The sequence below is a fragment of the Chiloscyllium plagiosum genome, unplaced genomic scaffold (assembly GCF_037043375.1).
Source record: "Chiloscyllium plagiosum isolate Xiang-an unplaced genomic scaffold, Cpla_swu_hap1 HiC_scaffold_32, whole genome shotgun sequence".
NCBI classification, from domain to species: domain Eukaryota; kingdom Metazoa; phylum Chordata; class Chondrichthyes; order Orectolobiformes; family Hemiscylliidae; genus Chiloscyllium; species Chiloscyllium plagiosum.
Window position 1 is genome coordinate 38,273,163 of NW_028270170.1, and position 19,329 is coordinate 38,292,491.

Below are 19,329 nucleotides of genomic sequence, written 5' to 3' on the forward strand. Positions count from 1 at the left end.
TATAAATAAATATATCCTTTCTGTCTTGCATTGAGAAATCCAAAAATGTCATTGTCAAGCATAAAAATGTCATTGGTGCTGTGTAATGACCTATTACATCTCACAAATATATGCAATCAGAGTATCATCTTGTAATCCTGCGCATGAACACAAATTAATTATTAGTTAGCAAGTGGATTCTGGTTGTTAGAGGCATTACCATGGAGAACGCACCAATTAATGATGTGGTTACGCAAGGTTAACTGCCAGGCTTTGTTGCTGGGTATGTCGGCCATTTGCCCCAAGCTCTGCTGGAAAGTATCAAACAGCATTCCCTTCATCTTTTCACAAAAAGCAAGGTACTGATTGGACAATTGCTTGCAAAATTGACAGCACAGTGTATAACGATAGATGTGATTTCGCAATTGGACAATATTTCTGGATAAAACATAAGATATAGGATCAGGGCTAGGCCATTTGGCCCATTGAGTCTGCTCTGTCATTCAATCATGGCTGATCAGTTTCTCAACCCCATTCTCCTGACTTCTCCCTGTGATCGTTGATACCCTTACCAATCGAGAACTGATCTATCTCTGTCTTAAAGACACTCAATGACTTGGCCTCTATAGCCTTATCCAGCAATGAGTTTGACAGATTCACCACCCTCTGGCTAAAGAAATTCTCGTTATTTCAGTTTTAAACGATTGTCTGATCACTGTGGGTCTATGCCCTTGGGACCTAGTCTGTCCTATTCATTGAAACAACTTCTCCATGTCCACTCTAACCAGACCTCTCGGTACTCTGAAAGTTTTGATCAGATTCCCTCCCTCCCTGCCCCCAAAACTTCTAAACTCCATTGAGTACAGACCAACAATCCTTAACTGCCCATACCAAACAGACCATTCTCGAGATCATTGTTATGAACCTCCTTTGGACCACCTCAAGGCCAGCACATCCTTCCCGATACAGGGTCTGAAACTTGTTGCAGTATTCCAAATGCAGATAACCAATCCCTGCATTTGGATTCTAGTCCTCTCAAAATGAATGGTAACATTGCACTTTACCTTCCAATTGCCAATTAAACCTGCATGTTAACCTTTAGAATCCTGAACCAGGACTCCTAAGTCCCTTTGTGATCGCATTTCCAAAGTGTTTCCCTATATAGCAAATAGTCTGCACCTCACTTTTTCTCATCAAAGTGCATCAAGCTTTTTCACATTGTATTCCATCTTCTTTCCCCAGTCTCCTAACCTGTCTGAGTCCTTCCCTGCTTCCTCAACACTACCTGTCTCTCCACCCATTTGTGTCAACTGTAAACCTACCAACAATGCCCTCAGTTCCATCATCCAGCTCATTAAAGTACAATGTGAATAGTTGTGATCCCAACACTGACCTGAAGAACTTCACAAATTATTGGCTGCCACCCTGAAAAAGACACCTTTATCCCCACTCTCAGCCTTCTGCTAGTCAGCCAATTTTCTATCCATGCTAGAACATATATCCAAACACATGGACTCTTCATCTTAATTAGCAACCTCCTGTACAGCATCATGTCAAGGCTTTCTAGAAATCCAAATAGATTACGTCCACTGGATGTGTTTTGTCTAACTTATTCATTACCTCCTCAAATAATCCTAATAGACTTCAGGCATAACCTCCCCTTGACAAAAGTGTGCTGATTCAACCCTATTTTACCATGCGCTTCCAAATAGTCTGCAATCTCATCCTTAATAATGGACTCTAAAGTCTTAGCAAAAGCAGAAGTTAGGCAAACTGGCCTATAATTGCCTGTCTTCTGCCTCCCTGCCTTCTGAAGCAGCTGTTCATTTAGATATTTTCCAGTCTTCCTGGACCCTCCCTCTAGGATGATCCTGAGCTTGTGACGAATTGCATGCAGAGCTAACTTAGAATTGTTAATTGGGCTCACTGTGAGATCTGGCTGTGTGTACTATAAACTTTGCATATTAAAGAACATGGCCCTGTGTATTATATACAGACAGAACGTGCACACGCAATGCACTGATTTTTAACGTCAATGAACTAGGTGATCAGTATTTGCAGGTTACTTTCTCAGGATGATGTCCTGACCAATCAGGGTGAACACACCTTGTTTGACTTTTTAAACAAAAACCTGACTGTTAACTGTCAGTCATCATTAACTCATTCATTCTCCATGGTAATGCCTCTACCAGGTAGACTGCATGCCAATCAGCGCACACTTCTTATGCAGTAGAAATGTTAATTTTCTCCTTCTGAATTATTTTGATGAATGCAAGAAAAGAAATTTCAATAGAATGTATTTTCTTAAGCAACAGTTGAGTTCTGGTCTACCAAATGGCTATTTTAATCATTGGCCATTAATGTTATCAGCCTCTGATTCATTTGTTGAATTAGGCAGCAAAAGGCATTCCAACATTATAAAGGATTTTTTGTAGATTCATAGTTCAGCACAAACACCAGCTTCTACCTTTCCCTACTGGACTCTTTCCTTATCTAGAAGCCAACTCCAAACTGAAGAAGAATCCAGCTCTTAAATACAGTCCATGGAGCATTGTCTGCTGTCAATCGATCTTCAGGCTGTTGTGGGTTGACTCATAAAAGGGGCGTACGTTTCTAACACTGAAAATAAGGAAATCTCTGTTGAAAGTGAGCAGTATGTTCCCTGCAACAGATCATTTTTTTTGTATCTGAATGCCTATGAAAGAATGGAAACATTTTCACAACCCATTCTATTTCAGAACCATCCCTTTTTCAGACTAGGGAATGTGTCTTGTATGTCAGGGGAGGTTTCTGCTGTACATTCTCTGGTTAATCTCTGTACGAAAGTATGGCAAATTATGTCCTTTCGATTAACATATACCTCTTCATTTTAGATTCCAACTCAGTTTTAAAAGAACAGTCTGTTAGCAGGAGTTAAAATATCAGTGAGGTGGAAACAGAAACAATATATTGTCTGTTGTGGTCTGTGTGTACCTTGCTATAAAAGTTGAATTTATTTTCAGAAGAGCAAAGATTTATTTGTTACATCAGATAATACATCTGAAATATAAAGTAATGTGATGACTACTGGTGAAAAAATATGCTCATCATGCCCAAAGGTGTTCCTTTCTCTTTAAAATATACTTTTGCGCAGTATTGTAAAAGCATTTTTCAGATGTTCAACAACTAGGATTTTAATATCCTCAATTAGCAGTTCCTTTTCCTCAGGAGTGGTCTTTGTTTTTAAGAAATTTCCATCAGTAAACACCATATATGGAAAACTTGCTTGTTGTTTTGTCATAGATTTGCTTGAAACACTGATCTGATTGCTAAATTTCATCTGATTGGAATTAACCATTCTTCCCTCCAGGTATCTAATTAATACTCTGCCAACATTGATCCATTTGAAGTCATGAGCACATCAAATTTGATGGGACCCCATCCTGGTGTATAATTAGTCTGTTTACACAACAATAACCAAAATCTCTCATGCGCATCCAGTCTTTTCTGGAGAGATGCTAAAACATTAACAATCTTGTATCCATTTCACAATAAATCATGGATTATGTCACTTTTAAATTGGTAACAAAAGCAACCTTTTTGCCTGTTGATCAGAAGCCATTGTCTGAATAATTGATCACCACTAACAATTGCCTTATTGAACTAAATTAATTGTAGACAAACTTATTTGGTAAAATAATCAGCTGATCACACCCTCTGATGCAACCAGACCAGAACTTGAAATTAATACCAAAATTTGCTACTAGAAGTAATCCTCATGCAATTGTTAAGTACTCTAATACTATCTTTGTGCAGTGGTTAGCAGACTATTGTCAAGAATGACAAATGGTCACTAACATGTGATGTTATTTTGCTTTGTTTCAGCTTTGTGCAACTGATAAAACCCTGGACTTTGATCGAGATTTTCGCATTAAGCACTACGCTGGGCATGTTGTGTAAGTTTGAAAGTGAAAGTGTTGAAATTATCCTTCCCCTAGTCTACCAACCATTGTTCCCCTTTCTATTTCCTATAGCAACTCTGATAAAATATTAATCTCTAGTTCTTGGGGCCAACACTCTGAGTGCCAACAAAGTGGGCATAGCAAGCGTAATATACATGATTGTCAGCTCAGTCCATCATGGCTGACACAAGTATGCATGCAACTAGAAGCTAGGCTCTGGAATTCTTTCTGAATCTCTTAGCCAACCTATCTCTTTCATCCTTCAAAACGATGGAGGTTTCTAATGATTATACTTAAGGCATCATGACCGTGGGGCAGGGTGGATGAAATAAGTGCTTGACATTTTGACATTTTCATAAAAAAAAATTTTTTCTCTATGAAGATATTCTGTGATTGGCTTCATTGACAAAAACAAGGATACTCTATTCCAGGACTTCAAGCGACTAATGTATAACAGGTAGGTGTGTGGAAATAATTTATTGATTTTAAAAAGAGGTTTAAAAAAAAGTCTTTCTTCCTGAAGTTATCTGATCATGACAATTCATCTGAAATTGCTTTGTCACTTGCTTGACTTTTTCATACACATTTCACACTTAAATTACTGCAGCTAGAGACAGTATTGCGTCATATATTGAGCCCAAGCTTTGCATAAATCATTGTTTAATATTGCAAACATATTTTCTAATCAATGAATGAAGGTTTACAACTGTCTTCTTGATAACTTTCAGTCGAGAATATGATGTAAAATTGAGGATTCTGTTAAACCGAAATAAAAAATGCCACAGAAAAAGAAATGTTCACACATGGACAAATATTTCACAAATATAGTGTGAAGTTAACACAGAGGGCAGCTACATATTAATCTGTATGCTTTTTATTATTGAACAATGTTCATTTATATTTGTACTGGTTTCATTTTGTGTATCAGGAGCAGAGTAACAAAATCACCCACTGGAATTGACTGGTTCACTGTGAAATTATATCAATTGATTAATTTACTTTGTACCATTAACAAAGATGGTTTTTCCTACTGAAACAGCATAATTTCACCTGAAGAAAACAGCTTTCTGAGGTTGGCCACATATTTTCATAATTCTCGCTCTTTAATGGTAACTGAGCACAGGGCTCAATTGCTCATGGGCTCATGCAGCAGATCCAGCCGCATCCCCACAGCTCCGTCGTTCACTTTCCGGCTCGGTAGTTTGGTCACCTTTTTAGTTTTGTTTGCCCTGGGGTTACCACCACCTGTGGAAGGTCAGGGCCTCATGTATCTCCATCCCCACTCCATCTCGAATGGTGGCATCGGAAGATGAGTCATGACATCATTGGTCAATTCAGAGCCAGGACCCACCGGTTGAGGTCAGGCGTTGGAGGTGGTGACGCGGAAGCAATGGTGCCAGTGGTGGCAGGAAAGGAACACATTGCTAGGATCACAGGGATGATGTCAGACGGTCGTGACTGGAAGAGTAGAGAAGGCTATGGAGAGGGAAAGATTAACATTTGAAGCTCTTTAAGATTTCATTATAACAATTTAATATTAATTTATTCAGTATTTAACCATTTGTACAATTTATTCAGTAATTTATTCTGTAATCCAAGATGGCGCCAGAACGTGCTGACACTATACATTTTTCACTTTACCTCGGTACAATATTAAATAAATCTAAATATAACAATTTATGAAAGTAGGATAATTGATTTCATGACTATCCCAGTTTTTATTTAAATGTTATGTGTATAAATCTACAATTGCCTTCAACTATTGTTTGGCATTGCCGCAAGATTTACCGCCCACCAGTAACTTTAAATATGGATATTTAAATTTAAGAGAAATTGTCATTGTAATTACACAGTATTCTTGAGCTGAAGTGGCATGTGGCACAGCTTTCTGACACACTTGGCCACTGTTTTGGAGTCAGGCTTGTGTGTTTGGTTCTTAAGTGGTAAATTCAAGGTAGCTGTTCCACTATGGCTAGGGTGGAAAAATTCGAGCAAAATATTTCCCTGTAGCAAGGATGAAATAATAAGATGGGTTGTATCCAGTGTGCAACTCTGAGCTGAACTTTCAACTCAGACATTTGCACATACCTCTAAATGTACCCCTCACATAGAGATCGACAGAGGTGAAGTGAGGCAGTCATAATAACCATGAAGATAAACTGATCAGGTAATGCACATGATTTATCTTCTGTTTGAATTTTTGTTATATATGCAAACAAGTCTCTTTAGATACAAGCAAGATGAAGAGTTGGAATACATTGGATGTAGGTTTGCTCGCTGAGCTGGAAAGTTTGTTTTCAGACATTTCATCACCATACTAGGTAACGTCTTCAGTGAGCCTCCGAATGAAGCCAACTTGAACTACAGATCTTCTCAAAACTCGCTAGGTGGAATGCACATTTGGCAGAGTAGCTGAGTCGTCTCAGTTGGTACACTCAGTGAGCTAATCTTTGTCAAACAAAAGGCTGGTTAATTCTTTGTTGGTGATACAAAACTTGGAACTGTTAATTGATTACAATGGGGAATGTATGGACTAACAGAAGTAGAAAGTGGCAGATGGAATTTGATACAGAACTTGGATGGTGTGTATTTTGGCAGAAGGGCTATGGACAGACTGTATTTCAAGACATAGTTCTGAAATGTGTGCAGGGATATGATGACCAAGGGTTTATATACATAGATCATTGTCAGTGACAGGACACATAGAGAAAGTAATTAGAAAAACATATGGTCTCTTGAGTTTTTTAAGTAGAAGCATTGAGTATAACAGTAAGGATAGCTGATGGAGATAAAGAGAAACTTCTTCAGCCAGAGAGTGTTGAATGTATGGAATTCACCACCACAGAAGGCTGTGGAGGCTACGCCATTGAGTATATTTAAGATGGAGATAGACAGGTTTTTGATTGTCAAAGGGATCAAGGGTTATGGGGGGAAGGTGGGAAAATGGGATTGAGAAGCTTAGCTATGATTGAATGGTGGAGCAGATTCAATGGGCTGAATGACCTAATTTCTGCTCCTATGTCTTATGGGCATCAAACTGAAACTTTAGAAAGCTTTGGTTAGGAAACAACTAGAGTTGTATATCCAGTTCTGGTCTCCATAACGGGAAGGACAGGATCATTTGGTTTTCATTGGTTGATAGTACAAACCGATTTAACAGCTGAAACTTTTAACACAACTCTTCAATAATCAAAAATGTTTTGGTGGGAAGTTAGGTTAAAATAATTGATCATTTTGGCACTTTGTTCCATGATAACCTATGATTCAAGCCTTATCAAGGGAACAAAATTGATTTGCAGCTGGGCCGTAATCTGTGCAATATTCCTTGGTAATTCTTGTTAATAAAATACTCTCTTCCCTCTCACTAATAATTGACTGAATTAATTCTAAAACACTTGTCTTGAATGTAAACTTTTTTTCCTTAAAAGAAGATTATCAACCTAGGAGTACCAAAGCTGTAGAATTCAATCCTTCAAGCAGTCAATAAAATGTGTCTTTATACAATAGACATTGAAACACTTGTTCACCTGGCAGAAAAGATTTGAAAGATAGTTAGCAAAAAGGTGAATGTAAAGTTTCTGATGCTGTTTCTTGTAGAATCTTTTAGCAAATCTATATTGTTAGGTCTGGATTCCAATGCTCACATAGTATACAACTCAATGAGCTATTATTAAAGGGCCAGCAGAAATATTATATGCATAACTGATTAATTATGAACATGATGTAACAATTTCATCATCTCATTATATTAAGCTTTAAATCGCTCACTGGATTTTTTTTATCAACTTGACCATATAAGCCAGCTTTCGTTTTGCCTCATTTGACAATAATTTGACTTCCAAAATGTATGAAGTACATGCTGTCAATGTGGATTGACATTGCTTCAACCTGTCATGTTTAAAAGTTTTGATTGATAATTAACTTTGTACTTCGCCAGCTCAAATCCTGTGCTAAAGAATATGTGGCCAGAGGGGAAGCTCAGCATCACAGAAGTGACTAAACGGCCTTTGACTGCTGCCACTTTGTTCAAATCCTCCATGATTGCATTGGTAGAAAACTTGGCATCAAAAGTAAGTCACCCATAAGCTTAAGTGTTTAACATTCTCTATTTCATTTCTCTATCTCAGTGACGTACTTGCAGTTCATTTAGTAAAATCAGCTCGCCAATTGTCATTGTCATAGAGATATACAGCATGGAAACAGACCTTTCAGTCCAATTTGTTCCATGTCCAGATATCCTAAATTAATCTAGTCCCATTTACCAGCATTTGGCCCATAAGCCCCTCAACCCTTGCTCTTCTTATACCCATCCAGATACCTTTTAAGTGTCATAATTGTACCTGCCTCCACCATATCCTCTGGCAAACTTGCACCATCCTCTGCATGAAAAAGCTACCCCTCAGGCCCCTTTTAAATCTTTCCCCTCTCAGCTTAAACCAATGCCCTCTAGTTTTTGACTCGCCCACCCTAGGGAAAAGTCCTTGTCTATTTACCCTATCCATGACTCTCATGATTTTATCAATGTTTGTAAGGTCACCCACAGCCTCTGATGCTCCAGAGACAAAAGCCCCAGCCGATTCAGCTTCTCCTGATAGCTTAAACCCTCCAACCCTGGCAACGTCCTTGTAAATCTTTTCTGAACCCTCTGAAATTTAACAACATAATTTCTCAAACAGGGAGATCAGAATTGAATGTAGTATTCTAAAAGTAGCGTCACCAATATCCTACTCAGCTGCAACATGACCTCCCAATTCCTATACTCCTTGCACTGACCAAAGAAGGCAAGCATGTTAAATACTGTCCTTGCCACCCTGTCTACCTTTGACTTTCAAGGAACATTCCTGAAGAAGGGCTTATGCCTGAAACGTCGATTCTCCTGTTCCTTGGATGCTGCCTGACCTGCTGCGCTTTTCCAGCAACACATTTTCAGCTTTCAAGGAACATGAACCTGCACCCTTACAGCTCCATTCAGCAACACTCCCCAGGGCCCTACCATTAACTGTATAAGTCCTGCCTTGATTTGCCTTGCCAAAATGCAACACCTCATACTTATCTAAATTAAACTCCATCTGCCTCTCCTCAGTCCATTGGCCCATTTGATCAAGGTCCAATTGTCTTTAATTTTGGATTTTCTAAATGAATGATGTATATTGTGATTTATTAAAGGGAGCATATAAGAAGAAACAGTGTTGACATTTGCTGAAGCGTAGTTTGAGTTTTTAAAATATGGGTCCCACAAATCATACTAAAATTGTTACTCTTTTCATTTGTAAATCTGCAATCCTCCCATTTCACAGTTAATGACAAATGGAAGGAGAAAGTACATAATTCCAACCCTTAGAAATTGTAGAGAGTTCCCAAAAAGGCCAAAGTACACATTAGGAGATATTCTCTTGTAGAGAAGATTAGATTTTTAGATTACATTACAGTGTGGAAACAGGCCCTTCGACCCAACAAGTCCACACCAACCCGCCGAAGCGCAACCCACCCATACCCCTACATTTACCCCCTACCTAACACTAAGGGCAATTTAGCATGGCCAATTCAAACTCCACACAGTCAGTTGCCTGAGGCGGGAATTGAACCTGGGTCTCAGGCGCTGTGAGGCAGCAGTGCTAACCACCGTGCCGCCCACTAAGGATCTCTTCCTTAGCCTGAGCTTGAAAGTCCAGATTTTGTCTTTGGCGCAGCAATGTCATACAAACAAGACAATTTTAAAGGAGTCATTAACCTGTTTAAAATAAATGGTTTATTACCTGCAGCAAATTATTGATCGTAGCCAGTTGAGTTCACCTGCTGATATTGACATGATTTCCTTAGTGAGGAGACTATAAACTGTGTAAACAATGTAGTGCCATCTATTGACACAGAATTTGGTTTTTATTTGTTTACATATGCTCATGCTATCTTTCTCCTCCAGCCGAAAGAATGCTGGTAGATTGATATCTCAGTATCAATCATCGCATAAGATGCTCACTATTGAGCTAATAGTGTTGCATTGCAGTATAGTTTACAGATTAGACAGATCTGTGGGCGGCACGGTGGCACAGTGGTTAGCACTGCTGCCTCACAGCGCCAGAGACCCGGGTTCAATTCCCGCCTCAGGCGACTGACTGTGTGGAGTTTGCACATTCTCCCCGTGTCTGCATGGGATTCCTCCGGGTGCTCCGGTTTCCTCCCACAGTCCAAAGATGTGCAGGTTAGGTGAATTGGCCATGCTAAATTGTCCGTAGTGTTAGGTAAGGGGTAAATGTCGGGGTATGGGTGGTTTGCGCTTCGGCGGGTCGGTGTGGACTTGTTGGGCCGAAGGGCCTGTTTCCACACTGTAAAGTAATGTAATCTAATCTAATCTGTACTTTTAAGACAATACATGAAGTAATGGCATGCAATATTCTAGTATAACGATACCCACCATTCCTTTAGTCATTCTGTGTATTGGATCTGTGTAGTATGTTCGGCTAGTCAGCAGTTTTATGTTAACATCAGGAAGCATAAAACACAGACTCTCTGTAAATCTGTGCTATTGTAACCATGCAAGTAAATAAATTGTATTTACAACCTGAGACTCCCACTTAGCAAGCTTGACTTTCCCTCGTCTAATAAACAACAAACTATATAGTGGTTGCAGGGAATGGGCTCTTAGTGCTACTAACTAATGTACATAAGTAGTAACTAAAGGCTGGAAAGGTGGCGACAGGGACATTATCTTTCTATCTTTGGGTTCAGAGTTGAAATTATAGGTACACTCAGGATAAAAGTACCACAACCAAACTAAAAGCTGCAAATGTGTACAGAAGCACAGTGAGTGTTCTTCTGCTTTCTCTCTCTTGCACTTAAACAGGTAGTTTAGAAGAGGTCAGGGCAACTCTGATTTTATGAAGACAATTTAAAAGTCCTTAAAGATAGCCACAATCAAAAAAAGTGACCCTGGAATAAAATGCAGATAAAAGCAGTAAAATAAATCATACATGAAAGAGGCTTTACCAAAATCCAGATGTAGGTCAGTTCTGCTATTCACAATTTACAAAAATGTGTTTAAAGAAACAAATTTGAAAGTTCATGCGATGTCATCACTGTTTTCTTCATGGCATGAACATCTATAGCACAAATATGCAACGTTTAAAGGTCAGCAACTTTTTTTCTACTACAATAATGAAAGGAAAATCCAAAAAAAAATAGGATCAACACTATACTGCAATGTAGGTTGTTACACTGGCTTTTTGAGAGTGTAAAGCCACAAAAAGAAAGCAGGAGTATCAGACTATGGATTGATAATCCATTGACATTCTATCAAAGTATCGGTTACTTAAAGAAAGAAATGTTTGTTATAGACCAACAAATACCTGACACAGATTTATAGATAGTCAAACTTCAACTCATTTTGGGCACTAAAAAGTTAAGAACAGCAAAACCCTCCATTATTTCTGACAATGACCACAAAGACCCTGAACAAGCTTTTCAGATTTTAGTGGATCAATTTATATTTCAGTTAATTTCAAGATATAGAGGTTTCAATTCCCGTGATACCTATGACAGCTAGCTGAAACAGTCAATCAGTTTATAGGTAGGTGTCAGTGCAAAGGAACAGGATGTGATTGTCCAAAAGCTAGCTTAGCTAAAATACTTATGGATCTGATCATTGCCCCTATACCATTAAATCCTTCAGTAAAGCGGTTTTGGACAAACCCACATAAGGCATCATTGGCACTCTTTGAGAAGTTTGACACAATTCTAGCAAGCACTTGATTCTATAATACTATTGGAACTGGTGGCAGATTTGGTAGAACCTTCAAATATTATATGAAACGTGGCTTGTTTTCCACCAAGTTACAGCCAGCTTTTTATGATGCATGCAAGCCGTGTTCCAAGAGTGAACATTGAATTTCTGATTCGGAGATACCGGTGTTGGACTGGGGTGTACAAAGTTAAAAATCACACAACACTAGGTTATAGTCCAACAGGTTTAATTGGAAGCACACTAGCTTTCGGAGCGACGCTCCTTCAGGTGATTGTGGAGGCCTCGATCGTAACACAGAATTTATAGCAAAAATTTGCAGTGTGATGTAACTGAAATTATACATTGAAGAATTGATTGTCTGTTAAGCCTTTCATCTGTTAGTTTCACTTCTTTCACTGTATTCTATCACTGTATTCTGATCGAGGCCTCCACAATCACCTGAAGGAGCGTCGCTCTGAAGGCTAGTGTGCTTCCAATTAAACCTGTTGGACTATAACCTGGTGTTGTGTGATTTTTAACATTGAATTTCTTGCATGTTTCAAGCCAGAGAAGCACCAAGTACAACACAATCTCCACAGCAGCTTGTGAAGAAGAGCCAAGCAAGGAACAATGCCAAAGAAGCTTCCTCTGTTCTGTCTATGCCACACAAGCATATTAACAAGATGCAAGGAGTAACTGCAACATTACAGCTTATACCACAATCAGACAGTACATGAGGTAAACCCACTATATTAGGTGGACTCAATCAGAAAGGTCTGAAGCCATTATCTCCATCTAAGCGAAATACCACTAACTTGCATTGTTACTAAAACTGATAGTGGTTTTAGTGCAAATACACATCTTGCGTGAGTTGTACTCAAAAACTGACACCGTATAGTGCAGTCAAAACAAACTAAATTAACTGCTTACAACTGGTCAGACATGTTGTGCGGTGGCATAATTCATCTGACATGTTTGTATCTTCCTTGGGATGAGCAACTCGAAGCTTTTACGTTGTTGAATTTGATAGATTACCTACCTACCTATGCGTAGATCTACTTATTAATATGATTCATAGATTACAGATCAGTTAGTTGCAACACCAAAGATGCCAGACCAAAATACCAATCTTGTATAAATGTCACAGCTGGAGCAGAGTAGATTCAGATGATGACCAGATGCAACAGCTGAAAAACATCGGCAGGTGGCATGAATGAAAAGTTCCTGAGCTAGAGCACTCATTTTTCTTATTGAGAGATGAACTAGGACTCTCCTAGAATGTAAACTTTAAAGGCTAACAAATCATTCTGCCAGCTCCATGTCAAGACTTGCTCAACAGTAGGCATTCAGGTCACATGGGTGCAGAGAGTAGGAGTGGTGGGAGAAAGAGACTGATACGTGAATATACATATTGTCCTGGGATTAATAAAGACATTAATCAACATGCCAGTTCAATTAATCACGGCAATCAGTTGTGATCCATTTGTTATTACTGGACAGACCAGATCCTGGTCTGAAGTCTTGCTTGACGGATCGTATTTGCCTTGTTTTAATTTTAAGAAGGTGGCCTCTCTCTGAAGCCTAAGTATGCACATGCAGGTTTGGTTTTCACAATAAAACAAATTTATTTCCCAAATAAAATATAATAAAAACTATTTGCACACTACAGTTTTGAGACACATGGTTAAAAATCATCCAATTAATCCCCAATTCTCTTATCACCTAATTGCAGTGCATGAGGCATTGTTGGAAAAAGGGAGAAAATGATTTCTGAATAAGAAATCTATCAGACACTCAATGTCAACTCTGTTTCTCTGTCTACAGGCACTGAGTTTGTTCAACACTTTCTATTTGTTTAAGATTTCCAGCATCCACAGTATTTTGCTTTTAAATAATTAATGAACATGTAGGCAGCCATCCTGACTTGAACCAAATCAACAGATGAGAGTTAAAAAGCATGTGGGTTCATTAAAAGACAGTACCTTTTTACATTCAGTCCAGGTAATATGCCATTTTAATCCAGTGGTCAACTCCTGTAATGAACTAGGGAAGGGAAAAAAATAGAACTCCATATAATCAGTCACCCATCAAATAGGGCATTGACTCTGGTACTGAAAATATCTTGCCACACATCTGCAAAAAATAATACATGTTGATTTACCATGGTAGCTAATGCACTACAGAGTGAAGCCATGCATCCCTGTTGCGATAATTGTGTAAGAGCTATATCTGGTTATGGTGTACAATCACCATGATGTTATCTGAATATTTGCTACCTTTTAAATATAGTTTGTTGTGGCATAGAATGCAGACCAGGTAGGCCTGAACCTTTTACGATAATACATGACATTATGATGTGACGTGTGGGATTAAGATGCCAATGTCTCCTTTAGTCATTCACTTTGTCAGAGAGACAACACCTTGTCATCAGTCAGTCAGCTATGTATATGTAATTTATAGTAACATAAGTCAATTGAAAACCCAGACTGTGTGTAAGCCTCTAGTCGTGTTGCCATGTAAACAGCGTTGCAAATAAGCTAAAAGGCATCCGTCTCAACAGGAACTCGACAAAGGTGATCTATACTACATAGAATAACATAGAAAGCCAAACCACATCAAATAGAAAATGTGAGTTTGAGATTTTGATGCTCTTGGATGATATATTATAGAAAACAAGCAATTGTTATAACATTCATTGAACTAGAAAGCTTCTAATAATTTGTTTGCAGTGTGGACTAATTGATCTGGAATTTGACTGAAAGCTGTTAATGATCCTTTGAACTGTTTCCTGTGCCTGATGTTACACTCATGCTATCAAGAAAACGCATTTTTATTTTGTCTAAGTTAGAAGACAAAAGACTTGACGAGGTACTGGGGAGAGACGAGCCAGAGACTGGCTGTAACAGTGATGACTGTAACAATGATTCAATCAATAGGAAACTGAAGTCCCTCTGTTAAAAGTCAAATTGAAATTGCTTTCTCCTGTTGTTAGAGAAGAAGCTCTGTGTGGAGGCTCCCCCCTACTTTTTAATGGACATTAAAGGTCCATTCTCTATTGATTTTAGAGATAGTGAATCACTAATGGCTATAGCACAGATTGATTGAAGTAAAAACATAATTGGACTATGACTCTGCAGGAGGCAGGGAGGTATCAGTTTGTTTATCTAGAATCTGTCATTTTATCAGATTGTGATTTATCAGCCATTGACATAGTCAGTGCAGATCTAAGAATCAGTGCCTTTAGCTTTTTTTTCTCTGTTCTACGTTTTCCTTGTTTCATACGAAGCATCCTCTTTATCTTTAACGTCAATATGCTTCACTTACTATTGCACCTTCACTAAAGCATTAAAGGACTATTATTTATTTACCCAACCACAGTTTGCCCTTGTGTGTAATCTTGTGAAAAGGACGATTTTTTGCTTTTGCATGTGAACAAGGCATTTCTTCAAACAAAACATTTGGGATTAAGATCCCAGCAGTAACTTTCTCCCTTCTCTACCGTTTTGAAGTTGAACAATTTTTTTTTTCTTATTTGTTCATAGGTTGTATGTCACTGGAAAGAATTGGAAAGTGTATTGCTTATTCCTAGTTTCCCCCAAGAAAGTAGTGCTGAGCTGTTGCTTTGAGCCATTACCATCTTCTACTGTAAATAATTTCAACAGAGCTGTTAAGAAGTGAGTTCTTGCTTGTTGAACCAGTAGGAGTGTAGGTTTGGCAATATAGTTCCAAGTCAACATGATGTAAGACCTGTTGATGCAGTTAGTCATATTCCCAAGCGTTTAGAGTCATAGTCATAGAGATGTACAGCACGGAAACAGACCTTTCGGTCCAACCCGTCCATGCTGACCAGATATCCCCACCCAATCTAGTCCCACCTGCCAGCACCCGGGCCATATCCCTCCAAACCCTTCCTATTCATATACCCATCCAAATGCCTCTTAAATGTTGCAGTTGTACCAGCCTCCACCACATCCTGTAGCAGCTCATTCCATACACGTACCACCCTCTGCGTGAAAAAGTTGCCCCTTAGGTCTCTTTTATATCTTTCCCCTCTCACCCTAAACCTATGCTCTCTAGTTCTGGACTCCCCGACTCCAGGGAAAAAACTTTGTCTATTTATCTTATCCATGCCCCTCATAATTGTGTAAATCTCTATAAGGTCACCTCTCAGCCTCCGATGCTCCAGGGAAAATAGCCCCAGCCTATTCAGCCTTTCCCTAAAGCTCAAATCCTCCAACCCTGGCAACATCCTTGTAAATCTTTTCTGAACCCTTTCAAGTTTCACAACATCTTTCCGCTAGGAAGGAGACCAGAATTGCATATAATATTCCAACAGTGGCAGAACCAATGTCCTGTATAGCCACAACATGACCTCCCGACTCCTGTACTCAATACTCTGACCAATAAAGGAAAGTACGCCAAATGCCACCTTCACTATCCTATCGACCTGCGAACTCCACTTTCAAGGAGCTAAGTACCTGCACTCCAAGGTCTCTTTGTTCAACAACACTCCCTAGGACCTTACCATTAGATGTATAAGTCCTGCTAAGACTTGCTTTCCCAAAATGCAGCACCTCGCATTTATCTGAATTAAACCTTCATCTGCCACTTCTCAGCCCATTGGCCCATCTGGTCCAGATCGTGTTGTAATCTGAGGTAACCTTCTTTGCTATCCACTGCACCTCCAATTTTGGTGTCATCTGCAAACTTACTAACTGTACCTCTTATGCTCACATCCAAATCATTTATGTAAATGACAAAAAGTAGAGGGCCCAGCACCGATCCTTGTGGCACTCCACTGGTCACAGGCCTCCAGTCTGGAAAACAACCCTCCTCCATCATCCTCTGTCTTCTACCTTTGAGCCAGTTCTGTATCCAAATGGTTAGTTCTCCCTGTATTCCATGAGATCTAACCTTGCTAATCAGTCTCCCATGGGGAACCTTGTCAAACGCCTTACTGAAGTCCATATAGATCACATCTACTGCTCTGCCCTCATCAATTCTCTTTTTTACTTCTTCAAAAAACTCAATCAAGTTTGTGAGACATGATTTCCCACGCACAAAGCCATGCTGACTATCCCTGATCAGTCCTTGCCTTTCCAAATACATGTACATCCTGTCCCTCCAACAACTTGCCCACCACTGAGGTCAGGCTCTCTGGTCTATAGTTCCCTGGTTTGTCTTTACCGCCCTTCTTAAATAGTGGCTATGTCTTTGGAAGCTCATTGAGTTCATCTTGTAATTAGCATACATTGATGGAGAAAGCAGATGTTCCAGTTGGTGGATGGTACCATTTTAGGTCCTAATTGAAGCTGTATTAACCTATCTACATGGACAGTGTGCTATTGCACTGTCTTGTTGGTGATAGACAGGCTTTGGGGAGCCACTCACTGCAGACCACCCAACCTCTGATAAGCTGTTATAGTTGTAGTCTTTATGTAGACTGTCCAGTTAAGTTTCCAGTCTCATGACCCCCATCCCCATCCTATGCAAGATTTTGATAGTTTGGGATTTGAGCAATAATAATGCAATTGAATGTCAAAAGGTGGTGGCTCAGTTCTATCACTGAGTATTGTCATTGCTTAGCACTTGTTTTGAACCTTTTTTTTGGGAGTGCAGCTTCTACAGAATACTTAAGGCATTGAACATGTATTTTGTGTCAGTCTTCAAAGTGGAAGAGACAAATAACATGCCAGATACTAACAAGGGGACGAAGGTAGGTGAGGACCTGGAAACAATCATTATCATGAAAAAGGTAGTGTTGGGCAAACTAATGGAGCTAAAGGTAAGACAAGTCTCCTGGTCCTAATGAAATGTATCCCAGAGTGCTAAAAGAGATGGTGAGAGAAATAGCAACTGCACTTATGGTAATTTTCTAAAATTCACTGGACTCTGGGGCCGTTCCAGCAGATTAGAAAACAGCAAATCTGTCACCACTGTTTAAAAAGGGAGGTAGATAAAAGATGGGGAATTATAGACAAGTTAACTTAACTTCTGTAGTGGGGAAAATGCTTGAATGTATTATCAAGGGTGAAATAGCAAGACATCTAGATAAAAATTGTCCCGTTGGGCAGATGCAGCATAGGTCATCAAAGGCAGGTCCTGCTGAACTGGTCTACTGGAATAGAAACAGTGGACAACGGGGACCCAGTAGATATGGTATATTTAGATTTCCAAAAGGCATATTCGACAATTAGCTGCATAAAAGGCTGCTGCAGAGGATAAAGATGTGTAGCATTACAGGTAATGTATTAGCAAGACTAGAGGATTGGTTAACTAACAGGAAGCAAAGAGTGGGGGTAAATGAGTGTTTTTCTGGTTGGCGATCAGTGACTGGTGGTATGCCTTAGGGATCACTGTTGGGACTGCAATTATTCACAATTTACATTGATGATTTGGAGTTGGGGACCACGTGTAGTGTGTCAAAGTTTGTGGATGACACTAAGGTGAGTAGCCATGATGTGGAGGTGCAGCGCTCTTAAAGCTAGTATGTCCAACTAAACCTGTTGGACTATAACTTGGTGTTGTGTGATTTTTAACTCGGGTGAGTGGTAGAGGACTGTAAACCTTTGCAGAGGGAAATGGTTCAAGTGAGTGGGCAAAGGTCTGGCAGATAGAGTACAATGGTAATAAATGTAAAGTCATTCATTTTGGGAGGAATAACAGGACAAAGGACTATTAGGTGAATGGAAAAAAATTGCAGCACACTGCTATGCAGAGGGAGCTGGGTGTCCTTGTGCATGAATCACAGAAGGCAGGTCTGCAGGTACAACAGGTAATTAAGAAGGTAAATGAAATGTTGTCTTTCATTGCTTAAAAGGATTGAGTTTCAAAGCAGTGAGGTTACGTTGCAGCTGTATAGGGTGCAGATGAGGCCACAACTGGAGCATTGCACGCAGTTTTGGTCTCCTTACTTGAGAGAGGATATATTGGCACTAGAGGGGGTGCAGAGGAGGTTCACTAGGTTGATTCTGGAGTTGAGGGGTTGGCTTATGAGGAGAGTCTGCGATTATATTCATTGGAATTTAGAAGGATGAGAGATGATCTTATTGAAACATATAAAATTACGAAAGGAATAGATAAGATGGAAGTAGAGAGGATGGTTCCACTGACAGATGAAACTAGGACAAGAGAGTATAGCCTTGAAATTAGGAGGAGCAGATTTAGGACTGAATTGAGAAGAAACTTCTTCACCCCGAGAATTGTGAATCTGTGGAACTCCATGCCCAGTGAAATAGGTGAGGCTTCCTCATTGAATGTTTTTAAAGCTAAGATAATTTTTTGAACAGTAAAGAAATTAAGCGTTATGGTGAGAGGATGTGTAAGTGGAGCTGATGCCACGAAAAGATCTTACTGAATGGTGGAGTGGGCTCAAAGATCCTGATGGCCTACTTCTGCTCCTAGTTATTATTTATTATGATCTTGGGAACTTGTGAACCAAGGGAAGGGATGTTAGTTTTTTGTTCTTTGGAAATTGAGTTGTCCAAATGAGAAGTTGGAAACAGTGAATGCAGAGGTCAAGAGAAAACACATTTAAATCATTTAATCAGTCCCTTCTGGGGTAAAGTTAAAACATAACTATTGTGTTTGTTGATCTAGTTTTACCGTAAATTTATATCTAATTTTTTTTAGATAATGAGTTAAATGAAAACAGTTTTGTAAATGTCCTAATAACAGAAAGAGATGTCAGCA

At 39.3% G+C, this 19,329-nt stretch overlaps 1 protein-coding gene across 1 annotated transcript in view; it reads left to right on the plus strand.

The window, feature by feature from the left end:
- The window catches only part of LOC122540010 (unconventional myosin-Id), a 533,316-nt gene that overhangs the window by 163,075 nt on the left and 350,912 nt on the right, over positions 1-19,329 (plus strand). Inside the window, exons 12-14 of the mRNA XM_043675298.2 lie at positions 3,844-3,914; positions 4,303-4,377; positions 7,858-7,990. Of these exons, the coding sequence (XP_043531233.2) occupies positions 3,844-3,914; positions 4,303-4,377; positions 7,858-7,990 (279 nt within the window). The remainder of the gene's footprint in view (positions 1-3,843; positions 3,915-4,302; positions 4,378-7,857; positions 7,991-19,329) is intronic.